Below are 17,637 nucleotides of genomic sequence, written 5' to 3'. Positions count from 1 at the left end.
AGAGTGGGATAAGTGGGTTCTCATCCCTATTAATTTTAACTGTTTTACCCTCATTATTATCATTATTATTATTATTATTAGTATTATTATTTTTGGACCGACAACACGTTGGCTTATTTTCTTTTAAATCAATACCTTGGTGAAATTAGAGTATACCCACAGTTTTATACCCCATACTATTTTAAAAAGGTTGCAACAATAACAACCGTTGGAAACAGCTCTTTTCCCCCATGATGTAAGTGTGAAATGATGTTGATCTTTCAAAAGCCAGCCGGCATCACACGTCCGAATGTGAGTCTTAATCACACTGCAGCGTCACTCATGCAAACAGGATGAAATGTTCCTTGTCTTCCAGTGACATCTACGTGTTTGCATTGAATCGCGTCCATTTCTACTGACAGAATCTCAGGGCTCCAAAACCCTCTCTAGTGCTTAAATGTGGGATTAGTGTGTGTGCAAATGGCTGAAACCACACTGTGGACAATGTCAATATCCCACCAGGAGAAAAAGACCTGAAGTGGAGGTGTGATGTAATCGAAGGCGTTAGGCAAGTCAGCTAATGCTAAGAGGAAAGAAAAAAAAAAAAAACCGTCTGAAGACATTTTTACAATCTATTTTCAGGTGATCTCCAAAAGCCTACTGATACTGATGGACATCTTGTATTTTTGGACTCAGGTGTTTCGGATGTTAATTATGCAGTTTTATCCAAACCGCAAAATTTGACCTTCACATGCACAACAAAGGACAAGATATTCAGAACAGCTTTTTCACTTTCGACTCTACGACAACACATCAGTCCTTCACCTTTCTTGCTGTGCTGTTTTCAAAGCTTCTGAAATGAGAGTTGAACACACACACACACACACACACACACACACACACGAAGCTCATACATTTCAACAAATGCCACATCAAAATGCAAAAAAATGAAAAACACATAAGATGCATTAAAAACATAAATACTAAGCAAAGCGTGTAAAATAAAAAAGTTTTAAAAAAGCTGATTCATGCTTTAAAAATAAGAGCACTGTTACACGCCGGTACAACACTGATGCAAGTTTTGTGACGCAAAGAGAGGCAACGAACCTCCCGTTTGGTGTGTACCTGCTGCTCAATATGCCAGTGACACTGCTGAAAACACAAAGGCAATCGTGGTGATCGTTGTACTGAAGCTGCTTGATTTATTCCGATACATTGTCATGAATGACTTTGACTTAAAGTAGGAAACATTTAGACACGACCCCCGGACGTCATTGCAAAGCAGTAACTTGGCTCTTTCCAGCCCTGAACAAGAGCACACACACATACATCCTTCCCAAAATGACAAAATGTCACCTTGCATTGTTGTGGGGTGTGCGAGGAAGTGAACATCTGGGATGTGCGGTAGTACAGGACACACCGACAGGGGAGGTTGGAAATCATGAGATGTAAACGTGGCCGTCTGCACGCACAGCATTAAGCATTGCCTGTCCTCCAAGTGGCCAAGTCTTCATCAACAGCGGTGATTTGCTCACAGCTCCACAACTTCTGGGCTTCTAAAAAGCATCTCGTTTGACCTCAAGCGCCTCAACATCAATTTCTGCTCTTTGTGACGGAAAATTGTGTGACGCTCTTTTGAGTGCTTGCGGTCACACCTCAGACACGACAGGTTTCCAGCCTCCTCTTTTCATGTGCTGTGGGTGACCAGTGATGGATATCCATGGGCATTTACTAGTATAAATATTATGTGAAACATCACGAATGAACTAGCAGTTTATTCTCTGCATGGTAAAGATGACACTAAAAGAGTTGTTTGGAATCTTAAAGCTTGAGATAATAATAATAATAATAATAATAATAATAATAATAATAATGCAGTATATTGCCAAAGCACATGACAAGTTGCAATCGTACAGAGGGCATATAACCATGACGGCTGTGCTGAGAATGGCTCATTCTCAGAAAACAGGGTGATGAGCTGATCGATTTGTTTTCCAGCCATTTGTGTTGATCCCCCCACACACATGCTCACACACACACACACACACACACACACTGAGTGTGTTATTTAAATTGCTGAGAGCTCTTCCTACAAGATTACCGTACACTTCAGCAAAGCAGTATTTAATAGTCTTTGCTAACAGTATGTTACTGTCACTCTTCGAAAAAAGACCAACATTTTTATTCCAGCAAATCATGGTAAATGGAATTATAGGAAATGAAATAAATTAAAATAAAAGATTGGGAGAAAACATATGTATTACCAAAGTTTAGTACTTACACATTATATACATGCCTTTGCGCTGAAAGAAAACACTCTTTTCATATTTCTTATTTAATATAAGCAGTGACAAATGACAAATTGAAAAGATTTATAGATTATTTTCAATAGATAAATTGGCTAATATACAAATTTTAAGGTAAGAGTGATCCCAAAATCTAACAACAATTTCACTAGTAACCACATTTAGCAGACGTAATATACAGCTGTATTGACAAGGGAGCTTATTTGTTATACAAATAAAAGACAGTTTCAGTCTTTAAAAACACTTCCTACTGTTCACTTTTTCGTTAAATAACCTCAGAACATCTTTTGAACGGATTGACTTGGGGAGAGCCGAATTTTGCCCACTGGTTTGAAAAGTCTAATTACTAAATTAGACTCACCTCGGAATCCTGAGTCAGTCCACCTGTTGGCAAATGAATACAGTTTCGCCATAAAACTATTTTGTGCTTCTGTATTTTTTTGTAATTTATTAATTTTATTATCAAACAATGAGAAAAAAGGCCTAGACCAGCTGACACGCAATGTTCTCACGCGGTTCTGTTCTGTAATGTTTCCGTTTCACGTCCCTCCAAATGAATCTCTCCTATTTGACATACATTCAGCTCAAAAAATCAAAAGTCAAACTGTCCCTCGGCAGACGGACATTCGACGGGACAGAGATTCCGCCCAATTGCATCTCAGCCAAGAGAAACGCTCGAGGAGCAAGAAGACCTTCTTTGGCCCGACACGTGCGACTACGTGGAGGTTCTCTTCCGAGATCCCGGCCACGCCGGGAGAACATTGCGCGTCAGCGGCGAAGATGTTCAACAGTGCAGGAATATACAGACGCAACAAGGAAAGCTGTTAAGACATTAAGGTTGCGATAAAAAATTAAAACTCTTCAGATTGTGCTCATGTGTTCGGACCTATAGCCATCTTTAGTCACCTTGCGTTGCCCCTTCATCGACATAAATCTCACATTCACCGTTGCTTGTGGATGTATAAGTGGTCCCTCACAAGTTCAAGTGAATTTCGCAGGTTAATATCACTGTAAACTTTCTGAAAACATCCTTCTTGAAATGCTCATTCTCGCAGCAGTAACGTTTTCATTATTCGTCATATTCCAGTATGGCTATGGCTGTCTACCGATCTTTCGAAAGTATTTTGTCGAAGCATGTTGGCACTGCAACAGACCTCCCTGTGCTGAACTAAGCACATGGGATTCTTCTGGGTAAATATGCGGGGTGTGACAGATACATTCGAATGGGGTAAACAGAACGGCTACATTACTAAATAAGGTGAAGGAGGGTTCTGAGCTAATATTACTCTAGAAAAACAGCAGAAATAATAATGATCATTGCTTTTGTCACTGTAGTAGTAAGTCGAGATAGAGCAAGTAACCGCTTACATCAGTTACATAAACGAAGGCATTGACCCATAATTCAGTGGATGTCTGTATATTTAGGCACTGTACAGAAAATGTTGGGAAAAATTTGGAGGGAAAAGGTTGATGGAGGGTGGGGGAAGGGGTTCAATGATCACAATGGTTCTGGAATTTTGGGTTTCTTTGCACAGAAACACTGTAAATAGAAAAGATGACATCGTCAGCAGCTATTCGCTCGTAAAAACTGGCCAGTGAGAGGCAGGCGAGTCGGAGAGAAGAATGGAGAGGACCGACCTTCAAAGAAAAGGAAAGGAAAGAAAAGAAGAAAAAGGCCAACAGTGAGGGACTGGGGTAAGAATGCGCTTGAGCTGAGTGCCGGCTTTCCTACGCAGCTCGACGGGGGTCGGGGGGGGGGCAGGGCTCGCGGGCGTGGCGGGGGGGCCAGTCTAAATGAAGTACTCCTTCTTCTCCTCTGCGTGCGCGTGGTTGCCCTCGGCATTGATGATGGCCGTATCTGCATCGGGGGCATCGTCTGCTCCTTTGGCCTCGTTCGTCAGGTACGTTCCTGTTGGGGCGAGGTAGAGTAAGAGTAAGAGATCACGTAGCGATGAAACACATGCAGTTAACGAACGGCCTTTATTAACTGTTATCACGTATCTCGCGGGTATCGGCTCCGTCTACTCGACTTTTCTCGTGACGCACCTTTATGCCTTGCCAGGTATCGTCCGAGCACAATTATTAAACAGAGGGTGACGAACACAACGACGGCGACCACTCCTCCGATCAGCGCGTGGTCCGGTCCACTCTGCTCCAGAGCGTTGGGATCTACAGAGAGAGCGAGAAACATTAACTCCCTGGTACGACCAACCGAGTCGAGGTGCCGTTTCATCGTATTGCACTTCCCGCAGCTTCACTGTGGGGATATTTACGAGAGAAAAATGGAAAATCAAAGCAGGTATGATGATGCTCTGAACAACAAAGTAAACACCGGACAGCTGGAATCGTGCACGCACACACACACACACACACACACACACACACACACACACACACACACACACACACACACAGACACACACGTACGCGCGCATACAAAATAAAAAAAATAATTAAATAAGTGGGGAGAAAGGGGCTGAATTATTTACCGGTCTCCTGAAGTCTCTGGGTTTCAAGCAGTTGAAGAAGACAGCCGTGGAGAAAAATACATAAATCATTAAATTGAAAAAAAGTTATGATTTGAAAAAAAAAACGGATGGATGTGTGCGTGTGCGTCCGGGCTCCTGCTAGCTCACGTCAGCGCACTCCAGTGTTCCAAGGATGGATGGACACAGCGTGACGACAGGCCTCTCCTGGGCAGCCCTACGCTGCACGCAGACAGACCGCTGCTCCGTGTTGTGTCACGCGTGGCCTCCCCTCTAACAGCCCCCTCTGAAGCTAACAGCGTACTGCCTCCCTGCTTTGTTCGCCTCTCTACCAGGGCTCCCCAAGGGGCAAAGCGCTCAGAGTGCAAGCAACTCTGACCAGGGCCTTCTCTGTGCATTTCTGTTGCCTCTTTTCAAACATTCCTGCTCCTCTTCCATGCTGCTGTCAGCTGTACTTTTCAAGTAACGTGAAAAATATGTTGGGTTGAGGGAAATACACAGATACGCATGCACTTATCTATCGTTACCATGGATACCGCCATTAGCGCGTCCTGAGGAATTGCTGCTTGAGCGGCACGGTGCTGAAATGGGTAGCGCTGGTGCCTTGGAGCACCTGGGCTTTGCATTTGGATGCGGGTGCCAGTCTGGCTCAGCCTGTGTGGAGTTTGACACGTTCTCCCTGTGTTCACGTGGGCTTCCTCTAGGTGCTCTGGTTTCCTCCCACAGTCCAAAGGCACAGGGAACAGGAGGTCTAAATCCCAGCAAGTCAGCAGTGTACATTATTCTACATCACGTTATTCCACGTGTGGAGAAACGTCGCAAAATCAGTTACACTATTGACGCACAACAGCTGCTTCTGAGTCGGGGAGGCGGCAGCACTAAGGGGTAACTGGCTGCTCCACAGGTGTGCAGCACTGCACTGAAACGCACTGGAAAGCTTATGTGACCGAGACGCAGTGGACCGACACACTATTTAACTTTAGTATCGTTATTCTTAAAAATGATCTATTTGCTTGCTTTCTCGAGGCGTCGACGTGCGTCATCCGTCGCGTGGCACATTACACAGCTAGAGCAATTAAAGGGACCCGTTCCAGTGCCTGGCAACGGTGTGCCTCTGGGAATCTGAACCCACGACTCCCCACCTGTAGACTCCTGTCCTCGCCACACCCCCCCCGCGTCGGTTTCTGCCACCCAGGGGTTTCTCCTCCAGGCTGAAACAGCTATTTAGTGGCACTGGCTAAAATAATCGCACAGACGCGTCCCGCCCAAGTGATTTTACTCCGGGGGATACCAGTCTGAGCCGACACTCGGCACCTGGTGACCCCGGCCACCGGGGCTCAGACAGTAATCTCTTTTTGTTCACACTGCTTCCTCCATCTCTCAATCTCATCTTTCTCCATAATACTTCAATTTGCTCATCCGCTGTAAACCACACGGAATCACAGGTCATTTCACGAACCCTTCTCACCTCCCCTTTGCCCGGTCTCCCCTCCCGCCCAGTTTAACGGCACCTCAACTCCGCCGCGTTTCATCTTTCTGGATGCTCCCAGTGCTGACACACAAACAAGTTTTCCCACCAGGAACCAAATGAAATCCTTTGTTTTACACTTTTTTTTCCCCCCTTTTTTTTAGCCTCTGTCTATCGACTTTTTGCTTGTTGTGGTGCATTTCATCCAGCAGTGCTGAGCTACGGAGACAGTTTGATCTGCAACCACGTGTAATTACCATATCAGTCGGCGTAGCCCCGGTAAGCCCAGGGCCAGAGTGTAATTTGAAACCATTCAAAATGCTCTAAATCGGTACGAAGCGGTACATCTGTGCGAAAGGTACCCATCCTGATGGCGTCAGCAGCAACCTGGGTGGTGCTCACAATGACAACTTGTCAGTTTTTGCAAAAAAAAAGAAAAAGTTTCATAAAGTCATCTCATCAATTACCTCATTACTGAGTTTTAGCCGGGGATACAAAAGAATCCCGGTTTAATAATAAAAAAGTTGTCTTTCATAATTAATTTCAATAAAAGCTCTGATGACTCCGAGAGTAAAGCAGAAACAACAAAGGAGGTTCACAGGAGACTCCTGCCGCTGAGTGACAGGAAAGGAAAAGCCATCACGAAGCATGAGCAGGAGCTATTACCACTCAGTGCTAATATTTTGATGATCCCCCTTTCACGTTATATATATTACTTTACCTTGGGTGCAAGCGCCAGTGTTCCCGTAATTGGATGTCTACAGTCAGGGCTCTTTATAATGGTCTCGTAAAAAGGGGCCACCCCGAAAATGCCCCCCGGGGCAAATCTATTGACTTTGGTAACACTCGGGAGGCACAATGGATAACAATGATGTGAAAGCTAATTTCTCGGGTCTACGGAAAAAATGAGACTGATATGAATAATGCAGAGTATTTCATTACTCTCTGTGCCTGTTTTGGGCCTTGCTGTTTCTTGGGGAAATATGGCACTTTAATACATGAACATTTCATCAGGCCCAAATTGACAGAACTCATCAGGGCTGCCTCAGAGGAGATCGGGCTTCAGCAGAGCAGCAGGGGAAAAAAGCGAGATACATTTTTTTGTGCTTCAGAACACATTATCTTTTAATAAGGCCAGGGACATTTCTCTCTCTGTATGATTTGATGTTGGAGAGTGCGTGCAAAGACCCCTTTTAATATAACCCCCCAACACCACCTTCTACTCTTGTCTGGAGCTTCTCCCATTGACTGAGCCTCCTCGCCTGCGCGCACATGACATTCTGCCTCTGCTCGGTGTTCAGACGGAATAGCAGAGATACGGTATGCGGGGTTCGGGACGCCTTCTGCAAAAAGGTTGAAGAAAATGATGTCCTTTTGCACACGTGTCTGGAATCGTACGGCCAGGCGTGTGCTACAGACGGTTATCGTTGGCTTTCCCTCGCATGAACTTTGAAGGCCGCTGTTCATGGAAGAATCAAAATGACCAGGGTAGCGTCGATACTTTCAGGCATAAACAAAAACGCTTTCACGGGTAGGGCGCCGCGTATAAAAAAGAGATTCTGGCAGTGAATTACTCCTTAACGACCCATCGCGCACTTCAAGTACATTTCGCTGCATTAGGTCCCTCCTCAGACCAGCTTGGGCTACAGAAAAGACATACAGTATAATTGACCAAATAAGCAAATGATTAATTCCAAAACATGATTGAGAAGTGCAATGAGATGGAAAATGGTTCTTAATAAGCAAGTTATTAGTTCAAGCAAAAGCTCAATTAGATAATTAAGACCTCAGCTGGAATGGCGGACAGAAAACAGACAAGGCGTAGGGGTCCTTACAGCACCCCGGCAGCCCGCGCCTCGGAGCCGCTGATCCATTCGCCACAGCGCCGTCAGACACCGGAACAGCGTCGCACTGAACCTTTCTGAGTGACTCTGCCGTGCACTCAATATATCCACTAACCTGCGCTTGGAATGAAGGCAATAAGCATATGTTTTATTATCATTAATGTGATAATTAGGTAAAATTTGATATCATTTCATTTAAAGGAGGTAAACAAAACACTTCTCAGATGGACAGATTAAAACAATATACCGTACGTGGATTGGGAATTAATGCTGCTCTTTCAAGAGGATCGTTTTTGCGAAAACTGGAGTTAAGAGCCCCAAGAATTTTTTTGAATGACAGGTATTGGGTTAGGGTTACCATGTTACAGTGTCATTCGCCACTTTTCACTGGATTTGTGGCGCTCAACCTATTTCGTGGACTCTCCGCAAAGCAAAACATTTTTTCTATTAGGTGGTCTTGTCCACGAAGGGGGGGGGCACCCAGGGTCATTAAATGTCGCTCATTTTAAAAGGGCTCCAGCATATTTTTACTAGGTTCTGATGTCTTCTGGACAGCTCTTTTCTCTTCGTACGTAGACGCCCAGGTACGCAGTACCTCCCGATCTCAGCATTAGCGCCTTCCGTGAAGCCCTTGAAGCAGACGTCGAGCCTTCACTAGTCCACGTAGCTCTTCAGGTTGGCCTAACACCAAGTTTGGCCCCCGGCATTTGGGCACGGTGGCAAGATCGACAGAACAAAGGCAACGATTACACGAGTGATGCTGGATAATTTACACAGTCGAGTCAAGAGATGTGAGAGAAAAGCTACATTTACTGAGCAGAATATTTATCTAGAGTAATTACATAGTTTTTTTTTCCCCCACCTGAAACTGAGATTTCAGCAGTTTCCATCTAATGGAAAATGTGCAGCGGGTGCCAAACTCGAGAGTCCTAAAAGACAGCCGGGTCACTCGATGCACTTGTCACCGAGAGATGTTCTCCAGGACCGGACTTGAAGGAGGAGAGAGTGGGAAAAAATAAACAGCGTGTGTTTACTTTGTTCTTCTTCTGCAGTGCAGTGTGATCAGTGTGAGTCCCCTTCTGGGAAATTCACTCCAACACCAGTGGCCCCCTTCCAGACAAACAAACCTGAGAGAAGCGCTCAAGAAATGTGCTCGTTCCCTGGCTGTCTGCGACAGACCGAAACAAGCCTGCTGACAAGCAACATATAGAGGGCCAAAACAGTTTAATTGGATTAAAAAATAAATTACTGCTCGTAATTGTTTAAAAAAAAAAAAAAAAAGAATCAGGGAATCTAAGGGAGCCTGGTGCCCTGCTGAGCAGCGAAATGATTTAACCTGAAACAAGGTCCGTGTGCCCGCGCGGCAAATTCGACTCTGCGGCAATCAAATAAAGTAGCATCACTAATGCCAGGCTCCCCAGGGGCGAACAGCCACCTACAGAGAGACTACATTATCAAGAGCTGACGATCTTGAAGCAGAACAAGGTGGAAAAAAGTGTGTTTGAGCAGAATTAGACCTTCTTGCTGCCTGCTTCCAAAAGATTACTTAAAGTGTCTTTTGCCATTGAAATTTAATGAATAGAGGGGCTATTAGGTGTAATTCATATTCCGCTCGGGAACCTAATGATTTTTTTTTTGTCTTGTGCTTTATTTTAAATTGTTCCCATAACTCTTCTGCGACGCCGACTTAATGTGACAGATCATCAATAACTGAACTCCATGACTAAGTAAAAGGACCTTTGCATTACATTTTAATTCCTCCTGTGCTTTCGCTTTCAGAGGAGGGGGAAAAAGGGCACTCGGAACGCATGGCTTGGTATTTCTCCTACCCCCAGGGAAGGCCTTGCCAGCGCCGGGCCTTTCACAGCACAACAAAGCCTTCCTGCTACCTTCATTAGCTAAACAGAACCATGGCCTGTCCTTCCATTAAAAATAAATCAATAATAATATAAGTATAAGGCATAGAATGTTCTTAGATGTCTCCTTTACTGTCAGTATCAAAAAAAACAGCTGAATTGCTTGCAGTGCTCAGAATGGAGATAAGAATAGCTACAGGATGCCTTGAGGACAGTCCCTGGGTACTCCGCCTCCGTCTGCAGCCCTCTGAGCATATACCGCGTTTCTCTGCAATGACACCGAAGCGCGGCGCCTATCACCGGTAGAACCTAACTTTGTTCATTTTGCCGAAGACTTCCTTCAAAATGCATCGGCAAACAAATCTAAGTGCAGCTTGAACGTTCTGTACTGCTCTTTTACCGGTACTGAGTACCAGTGCCGTCAATTTAATATCTTACACATGTACAATAATATACATGTACCAGTTAGCAGTCATGGAGCAGTTCAAAAATGGTGGGTCCAGCAGCCCTTTTTGGTGTGACACTCTACAGTCCTGAGGGAGGTGTTACGCTCATTCCACCACGTTGAAGCTAATGCTGAGAACTGATGGGCTTTGGGCTTGAGACGCCTCAACAGTCGGTCAAAGAATCTCCCTGAAGCGGAGGAATCCGGTGACTTACACTAGGTGACGGCCCACAGGACGGTCCTTGAGGCTTTGCGGCATTTCCCATCTGCTCTGACTCCTGGGTAAAGCGATATTAAGGTGTTACGGACTCAGCCAGGTCCCTCACTCTGGGCGGTGACGGAGGACAAGGGAAAGGTTGAGACGGTCAGGAGAAAAAAGCTTCGCTATCAGACGTACAGAGAGATGTTTCACTTCATCAGCTGGCATTTGAGAAGCGCTCTCCTACAAACTGGACACCATGCCCAACAGACCCTTACAGCACCGGGACGAGGAAGCCCTCGAGTGTGCGCTGTTGTGGGCAGCAGCACGAACTCGAATGAAACCAGCAAAGCAGGGCAAGGCGACAGACTATCGCACGAGACCGGGAACAAAAACAGAAATACTTGGAAATGGCTCTCAGTGGATTGTCGGGGGCAAAGAGGCAGCGATCCGGGCCACATCCTGCTGGACCTGACAAACAACGGGATGCCATTCAAGTCCCCAGCGGCCCCATACTGGCTAACTGTAGGGGTCCCCGCCTGGGCACATCTTCACCAGCACGTTCCTCAGCCGCTCCACGGAGATGCCGCGGCAAGGGTGTGGCTGACTTTCCTTCACAGCTGTGACTGTAAACCTTTCGTCCCAATTTGTGTCATGGGGGACTGGAGTCCTCTGGGGGCAGAGTGACAGACAGAGGTTTCATCGGGAAGATGGGCACCGGTCTCTATTCCGGTTCCACAGCTGGATGTGGCACATGGGGTCTGATCAGTGCCACCTGGGGCTTTCAATCGTGAGATCGCAGGTGCTCGGTAACCATTATCGCGGCACTCGGGCAACCGGACGGCACTCCGTCCGGCATAATCCCAGCGCTGGAAGGTGCTGCCCAGTGCGCTGGTGCCGACTGCTGAGACTTTAAGCAACTTAAAGCTGGTCAGTTGATGATAACGTACCAAAGAGAAGCTGACCGCAGCCTCGACAGGGCTCCAACACTCCTCCATCACAGAGCCTTGGGGATTTACGATAAAGTATGCACACGCATTCCTCTGCTGCTTTTAATGGGAGCAATTTACTCAGGGTAAAAAAGCAGAGCTCCACTAATAATTCGACAGGGTAGGTGAACCTCTCCCTGACACAGACTTCAAAGGGAACCATTTCGTTTTTTTTTTCCCTTTTTTTTCTTTTTTTTTACATTTTCTGAAGTGTATTCCTCTGGAGTCCCTCATTTACAGAAAATAAGATTAAAGAGGTCCAGAAAGGTCTTTACCGACGATATGGGTTTTGGATAACACTGTTCAGCAGTTTCAGGGCCATTTGGCAGCTGTGTGCTACGCACTTTTCTGTTGGCGAAAAGGTCTTCAGGTTGTCTTTCCCCTTTCTTTCTTTTTTCTTTTTTTTCTTTTCCTTTTTTTAACAAGGAAGGGCTGACGATTACACAAGAAAAAAAAAAAAAAACCCCTCAAATATATGGATTTTTGCTGTGGCTTTTCTGAGCTGCGCAGTAAGGCATAACTAATCACCGTCCCTTAAAAGAAAATTATTCTCTGGGCGCAGTCGCCAAAGGTCTGAGGCGAACGCACGCTGATTATGAAAGGAGAATCATAAATATTTTAAAGTGCTAAGAAACCCTTGTACTTTATTCAACCTTTCAGCGTCCTAAGGTCATAGCTAATTTGCAAGCCATAAAAATACATTTGGAGGATTTTTACAAGAGGAAGTGCACCACTGACATTGCCGGGCCCTCGCAGCACTACGACAGGAATAGCAATGTCCATTAGCGGAGGAGGGGGGCAGCACACAGCATTCACCTTGATCACGCCGCGCCGCTGCGCTAAAGCAAAATGCATCATGGGAAATCAGTGAAAAATAACATGGCAATGAACACAGCAGAGTCCATAACGCCAAACATATGTCGACTGAAGCATAATGGGGTGTATCGTGAATCATGCTACATGGAGAGATGAAAAGGGTGGTTTAAAGTCGATCAGGAAAGCGCAGGTACATTGATTCACAGTCTCCAGAGTAGGCAAAGTAATGGTACTTATAAATAAGCGCTTAAACAATCATTGCTCCACAGCAAACATTTACAGACATCGAAGAGTTTGAACACGTACACTTCACTAAATTAGCGCCCGGTATCTACGGAACCAGCCTCTCTGATGGTGGTGAACTCGGGGGGCGCTTCAGGGCTGCTTCTTTGCGATTTACCGCAACAGCTGAGAGGCGGAACTCGGTACTTGAGTAGATTTGGTCCGACGAAACTGAGGACAGAGGCTTATAGTACAAAGCTGTCTCGTAGTCTGTGACGTCTCAGATCGCGTCTCATCACGTCACCGGGTCTTGGGGGCATCAGCGGCACCGGGGTGGCGTGCTGCTCTGCCTCCACACCCTCCGATGAGCCCCAGTGGAACCGGATGCTAAAGTGCAATCTTAAGTTCAATGCAGTGTGAATAGGACACTTGGCGGGTGTGCGAGGGATTTAAAATCAGAGAGAATAGAGCTCCGCAACGTAAAAAACCCACTCGGGAAAATTCCTGGCAGATGAAAAAAACTGTGAGCGACTGAAAGAGAAAGAGAGCGAGCGAGGCGGAGGAGGGGAACACAGAGGGCCAGGTGTACTCGTTTCCTGGCACACAGAGCAGGGCTCATTCTGAAGGAAGGCGCGTTCGAGCTACGTCTCGCCATTGGGGACCGAAGGCACCGAGTCGAATATAAATGGGTTGTGGTCATGTGTAGAGAACAGATTAGAGGAAGTTCTGGTTCTGTACCAGGAGGAGGCAGGACGGTGATTTGCTAGAGTGTGAGAGAGGTGAGACAGGTGCGACAGGTGCGTGGTGTGGTACTGTACCTCGCACAACGCCAGTGGCTGCAGATTTGGTGCCGTGGGGGTCAAAGAAAGCAATGTCTGGGGTTGTAGGCTGGGTGGGGAGAGCTGAAGATGGAGGCATTGTGGTGGGGACATCTGGCAAATGGTACACAAACGACAAACAAAGAGACAAAAAGAAAAATGAAGAGAACACAGACACACACACACGCACACACATTTTCAGAACCGCTTGTCCCATAGGGGGTCACGGGAACCGGAGCCTACCCGGTAACACAGGGCGTAAGGCCGGAGGGGGAGGGGACACACCCGGGACGGGACGCCAGTCCGTCGCAAGGCACCCCAAGCGGGACTCGAACCCCAGACCCACCGGAGAGCAGGACTGCGGCCCAACCCACTGCGCCCCCCTATCAAACACAGACACATGAAAAAAAACATAACGCAAATACTAGAAAAGAAAAGAAAAAAAAAAGGGGATACCTTCTTTCCGTGTGATGAAAATTAACTATGCGAAATGCAAACATCAAAGTAAGTAATAAAAAAAAAGAAATGGAAAAAAAAAAACGCACAGCATCATCAAGCCAACTCGCAAAATCAATAAACAAAAGCGCACCAAAGCAAAGGGTGCACGTCTAACACGAGACATGCTTTGTTTCCGGTAATGAGGGCTGTAAGCACTTACCACACGTTATAGCGACACAGCAATAAGTCTGACAATTACACAGGGGAGATGCGCTATATAAACAGATAAATCTTGGAAGCGATTAAGTAATATACCGTTAGAAGGAACGTATAAGGAATGACAGATGGCGGAAGGCAGTCCTATGATTAAGGGGAAAAAAAAAAAGAAAACGGGGATTTTGCGTGTAGCAGCTGTACAGATCACCTGTGCTGTCAGTGGAAATGGTGCACAATAAAAATTAAGGCTCACTTATTACACAGGTAATTCGTTACTTTCAACAGTGGGCTCTTGCTTGACGTCGATAAGAACTGAAAAATTACCTAGCTGTGGGTCTCATCTAAAAATCAATGACGTATGCGCCGCTCTTTCAGATGCGGCTGCCAACGGTAAGTGGAACACTAAGTGGGAATTTAGGCTGGGAAAAAAAAAAAAAAAAAAAAGAACCCTCCATAATGAGCGGCAACGACGCAACGGCGGCTTAATAAAACATCGGTGGGGCCTGTAAAGCGCCGAGATGCGGCCTAATCGCTGATGAAAAGGAGGAACAGGTTCCGCCACCCGCAAGAGGTGTAATGAATGCGGACAGTGTGTTCTCACTCTGTGACACCTAATTACCTTTCTCCGCACGAAAATTTGTCACTTTTATGGCATCAACATCATTAAGCCCTTTTGTTACCCTTGTTGTTACACTGGCCTGACATTTCCAGTGGTATGGGAGACGCGATGCGCCTCCTATTTATTTATTTATTTATTTATTTATTTCCTCAACACTGGAACCTCTGCTCATTTAAATTAGGCCTCTAGGAAAATTTTTTTTTCCTTTTTTTTTTTTTTAAGAAACGGAAAGTTTTTGGCAGCGAAGCAGGAGTGGGGCGGCTGAGCAGCCAGGAGCCGCGTCCGCGCATCGCGCTCTGTGCCGCCGCTGCGCGTGGACGCCTGGACTAATGAGTCGCCCGGCAGCGTCGCGGCCGCATGGCTCTGCTCTCTGCCCTTTCCCTCCGCCGTCAGGCACGTCACGATCACGCGTGGGGTACGTCTAGGACGCTCCGGGTCCGCGCGAGCGTAGCGGCGTCCCGCGTTGCGGGCACAACCCGAGCAAAGTGGCACCGGCGGGGGGCTCACGGCACCCGCGTCCATTAAACGGCCATTTGCAACGTGCCGCTTTAACGGATGAGGCTCAGGTCCCGGGTGTAATTCCACGCCACTATCTATCACCCCTTACGGTCGCCGATGTGCGCTTTATCATGTATCTCCCCGCCGTAATGCCAGCCCTTCCGTAGCTACATTTACCAAATTAGAATTAAAATTGAAAATGGTGATAAATTGCCTGCCGCACAACTTCGGGTGACATTTATTGCTTTTCAGCACTCGTGTCATTAGCGAATTAGGTTCATGGGAGGGACGCGTTCAGTCAATACGTCCTCCACCCTTGATGAATATCTGCTCACCTCAGCCAAATGTGTTTCCACCGTTCCTGTCAGCACTAATGAGGCCCTTATTCATCCCGGAGCCTGAATTCCCCAGCCTTCACCCCTCCACAATCTCTCTGTCTCTCTCTCTCTCCGTCTCTCTCTCCCTCTCCTCCTATGGCCTTGTGAAGATGCTCAGCTCATTTGGGAAAGAGCAGATCCTACAGAAATCGCGTCCCCTCACCTAGAACCAGGGGCTGACGGTGGCCGCGTTGCAGCCGCTCGACCCGCGCGCCCATCGTCCCCGAGGTGCGTTGAGAGGTTCTTTGTTCGAAACAGCCACACACGCTAAACTACCGCAGGGAACACCAGGACTCATAAACAGAAGGCGCACATGCATAAACCGAACGCTTAAATTGTGTATGCGCTTTACATAATTATCAATTAAATCAAGCATTTTACACATGCTCCAATTTCCAAGGCTAATATAGCCTCTAGGTAAGTCTGAAGTGTGTTGTGGACCATTATGCTGTAATAGGAAGTATTGACTTTTATTGCTCACACTTTCACAGTGGCCATTAATTGTTAGTGGTTGATAAATCCCTTAATAAGGATTCTTTATTAGGAAGGAGAGGACAAGATGGCAAACGGTTGGGGGAGTAGGTTATTGATTAAAAAGGTGTGGAAATACGGGTTTTAAATGCATCAAGAGAGCTTTTACGGTTCTGCACGGGGAGGGGGGCGTGGGGTCTCAGCAAAGTGTAACTGCAAGGGTTCGTTTCAAACTCCTGCCTGGTCTCAGGCCCGATCACAGTATTGATCTCAGTTTTTAATTAGTACAATACAGAGGTTTAATTTCAGTTTGGGGATTTTGCACCTGCTCCACATCAGAATAAAACTAATTAAAAGGCAGACGTACAGAACGGCGCGGTATTAATTTTCTCCCATAGTTAAACCTCCTTGACCAGAGTCAGTGTTCGTAACTACAGTTCGGAAAGTATTTGGAAAGAGGAAAAAAAAAACAAAAGTATTAATTAACGCGAGAGAGGAGTGCAGCGGCGACAAAGCTGTGTCTACACTGGCTGGCGAGCAGCTGTTCGGGCCCGCTTGGCACTGCCCAGGGCAGAGGAGGGCCTTTCCTCAGACAAGGAGGCCCATTCATTGGCCTGTGCCAGAGGCAGCCTGGCAGCACTCAATTAGGATCGCATAAAACTCCAGCGATGGCGGTCCCAAGAACCTGTGTCCGAGAGCCCCGTCCTGGCACGGAGGAGGCGCGAGAGAAGCCTTCCCGGTGCCCAGTGTCTTTCTGGGGAGAGCCACATCTTCGCTGCAAAGGCACTTCTTGCCCTTTTTAAGAGCAAAAATATATAAAGCAAAAACAGACCAAGAAAAAAAAAAAAAAAAAAAAAGATGGGAGCTGCACGTCCATCCGTTAAAGAGCTTTACTTGAGCTGTGAATGCAGAAACTCTTAGCTGTTTGTTAGCCCACGTCGTTCGTACACAAACAAGCCCCGTCCCTCCAGCCAGCTTGCTTGTCCCTAAACTTCTTAATCTGGCCTTCTTTCAATTCCATTTTTTGGCCATTTGTAGCTTTGCTGCCTTTGACGAGTGCAATCTGCAGCCACGGCGGAGCCCTTGACAATTTGCTTCCTTTGACAGCGAGTCCCTCCATCCCCCTGCTCCTCCGCCGTCCCCGGATTAACTTATCTCCGCGCCCGGCATTGTTCGTGCCACGGCGCTAAACGCTGCATCCTGCACACTTTCGCTCGCTCCGCGTTTATTTTCACGACGAAAGCGGCGGGAAAGGAACTTCGCCGGAAAGATCCGTCGGAAGGTCTGCGCCTTCTACTGGTGGGATAAGCGGAGCCGACAACGGAAGAGCGCGGGCGCGACGGTGAGGTCGAACGCCGTCGGTGAAGAACTCACCGTACACGTAGAGCACGTATTCGGCGCTGCTCGTGCCCAGGTGATTGCTGGCTTCGCAGCGGTACGTCCCATTGTCCGTCTTATTCAGGGACGTGATGATCAGCTCTCGGCCTTCCACGATCATGCGGTCGATGTCGGGTAGTTCCCCCCCGTCCTTCGTCCACAGGACGGGGTCGGGTCTGGGTGGTGCCCGGTCGAGAACAAGAGAGAGGAAGT

The 17,637-nt window shown here is 46.9% G+C and overlaps 1 protein-coding gene across 3 annotated transcripts in view; it reads right to left on the bottom strand.

The window, feature by feature from the left end:
* Nucleotides 1-978: 978 nt before the first annotated feature.
* cadm2a (cell adhesion molecule 2a) overlaps nucleotides 979-17,637 on the bottom strand; it is a 292,739-nt gene continuing 276,080 nt past the window's right edge. For 2 of the 3 annotated variants that reach the window (XM_029251282.1, XM_029251284.1), the window contains exons 8-11: nucleotides 17,422-17,600; nucleotides 13,429-13,542; nucleotides 4,332-4,454; nucleotides 979-4,194 (exon numbers count right to left, since the gene is read on the bottom strand). In XM_029251282.1, coding sequence (XP_029107115.1) covers nucleotides 4,076-4,194; nucleotides 4,332-4,454; nucleotides 13,429-13,542; nucleotides 17,422-17,600 — 535 coding nt within the window. In that variant the 3' untranslated portion in view covers nucleotides 979-4,075. The remainder of the gene's footprint in view (nucleotides 4,195-4,331; nucleotides 4,455-13,428; nucleotides 13,543-17,421; nucleotides 17,601-17,637) is intronic. The other variant, XM_029251283.1, reaches the window with a different exon arrangement.

Source organism: Scleropages formosus, chromosome 4, assembly GCF_900964775.1.
Source record: "Scleropages formosus chromosome 4, fSclFor1.1, whole genome shotgun sequence".
In the NCBI taxonomy this organism is placed as follows: domain Eukaryota; kingdom Metazoa; phylum Chordata; class Actinopteri; order Osteoglossiformes; family Osteoglossidae; genus Scleropages; species Scleropages formosus.
The sequence above is the reverse complement of the archived record's forward strand: the minus strand, read 5'-3'. Positions and strand labels throughout refer to the sequence as shown.